Source organism: Apis dorsata, unplaced genomic scaffold, assembly GCF_000469605.1.
Source record: "Apis dorsata unplaced genomic scaffold, Apis dorsata 1.3 scaffold_68, whole genome shotgun sequence".
Taxonomy (NCBI): domain Eukaryota; kingdom Metazoa; phylum Arthropoda; class Insecta; order Hymenoptera; family Apidae; genus Apis; species Apis dorsata.
In genome coordinates, this window is record NW_006263366.1 from 1,364,420 (window position 1) to 1,366,113 (window position 1,694).

Genomic DNA, 1,694 nt, shown 5'->3' on the forward strand with positions numbered 1-1,694 from the left:
TTGTGACCAAGCGTAGAAAGGCTCGTTGTATGACGAGATCGTAAATTCTTCATTACCCGTCAAGAGGATTTCAGAACGTTAATAATGTACAATGAAGATTCCGATGAGGCGATTTCTAAAACTTTTTTAATAAAGCACGCTTTATGAATACTCTCCTCCCCGGTCTTGCGCCCTGTTAACGATATTGTATACACGCTACGTCTTTCAAAACTGTTTAAAAGATTATCAGCGTAACTAACTCGCCATTTCATAACTCGTCGTTCATATTTTACCATCCATTGAATCTATGGATAAAAATATCAACCAAACGAGAATTATTAATAATAAAATCCATCGAGACAAAACGAAATAACAGAAAGCGATTAAAGAGAGATTTAAAGATTGCTTCGTAAAAATTCTTCTATCCTTTCCAAAAAATCTTATATATATATTTTTTTTCTTTCCAACTCCGTATCATTCATCCGTTTAACAACGTTTCATTGCTTGCAGGCATGAGGCCAAAGATGAAGAATCATTACAGAGCTCATCAACTATCCGTTTGGCTTCGCCTCGTCCCAGAACTTCATCGAGCCGGAATGGAGGACGTTGATTCGAGACACAACTTGTTCCGAGGACACTCGGATCCCAACCTCTACGACGGATCGGTGAGGCCGGATCCCCTGAGCAGAATCACCGAGGAATTCAAAAGGAAGAACGTAACCACCGAGCCTCCGACCACCACGGATTACAATGCTGCCACGTGTGTCAGTTACATTCAGACCACGAATTTGCAGAACATTAATAACACCGGTATAGACACCCTGGCCAATTTGGATGCAGCTGGGTACGTGATAAAAATTTCAACTCCGCGTAATGAAAACGTTAATAAAGAATCTTTCCATTATCTTCCTCATCTTTGGAATAGCATGTGTGACGATGAAATTCGAAAATATGCAATGCATAATGTATGTATCGAAGGCAAAGGATTATTTAATAAATCTCGATCGAAGTATTTTTTTGTAGAGCGTGTTTTGTTTGATTCTCATAGAACTTGAGATAGATTTAAAGATATCGATAAAGAGCGATAAATAATTAATGTTTCTTTTTTTTCGTAGGTATGCCGCGTACTCGACAGCTTTGAGCGTGACGATCGCGATCGGATGCAGTTTGCTGATTTTGAACGTGCTGATATTTGCGGGGGTTTACTATCAAAGGGACAAAACGAGGCTCGAGGTAAAAAGTCTTCAACAGCAACAAATATTGAATCAACAGTGCGGACCACGAGGTTTCTCCGAACTCAAACAGCCGCCTCCGCCACACTCTCATTTCCCTGGGGGCGGCCAAGTTATCGTCGATGTTGAAAATGAGATGCTGAGAAGGTAGAGTTTTCTTTCTTTTCTTAAACCCTCGTACCGATCTTTCTTTCACTCGCTGCGGATAATAATATCCGCGAAATTAACGTTAAATTTGTGTCTCCGTATCGATCGAATTTTTAAAGTAGCGTAAGTATTATGTAATAATCGAATACACGAAAATGAAAAGGTGGTTACGAGTTCTGGAAACGAGATTTAGCTTTAGATGTGATCTTCATTCATAAAAAAAAAAGGACGTTTGATGTGCACAATTTCTCGAGTAATAACAGTTTATCGCTTCATGGTGTAAATAAACTTTTCATCCCTTTGGTATTCCACATCATCGATGACCACCTTTTCCCT

The 1,694-nt window shown here is 39.4% G+C and overlaps 1 protein-coding gene across 1 annotated transcript in view; it reads left to right on the forward strand.

Moving 5' to 3' along the window:
* The window catches only part of LOC102677285 (neuroligin-4, X-linked), a 219,658-nt gene extending 218,296 nt beyond the window's left edge, over positions 1-1,362 (forward strand). The window contains exons 9-10 of the mRNA XM_006610083.1: positions 490-823; positions 1,095-1,362. Coding sequence (XP_006610146.1) covers positions 490-823; positions 1,095-1,362 — 602 coding nt within the window. The remainder of the gene's footprint in view (positions 1-489; positions 824-1,094) is intronic.
* The last annotated feature ends 332 nt before the right edge of the window (positions 1,363-1,694 follow it).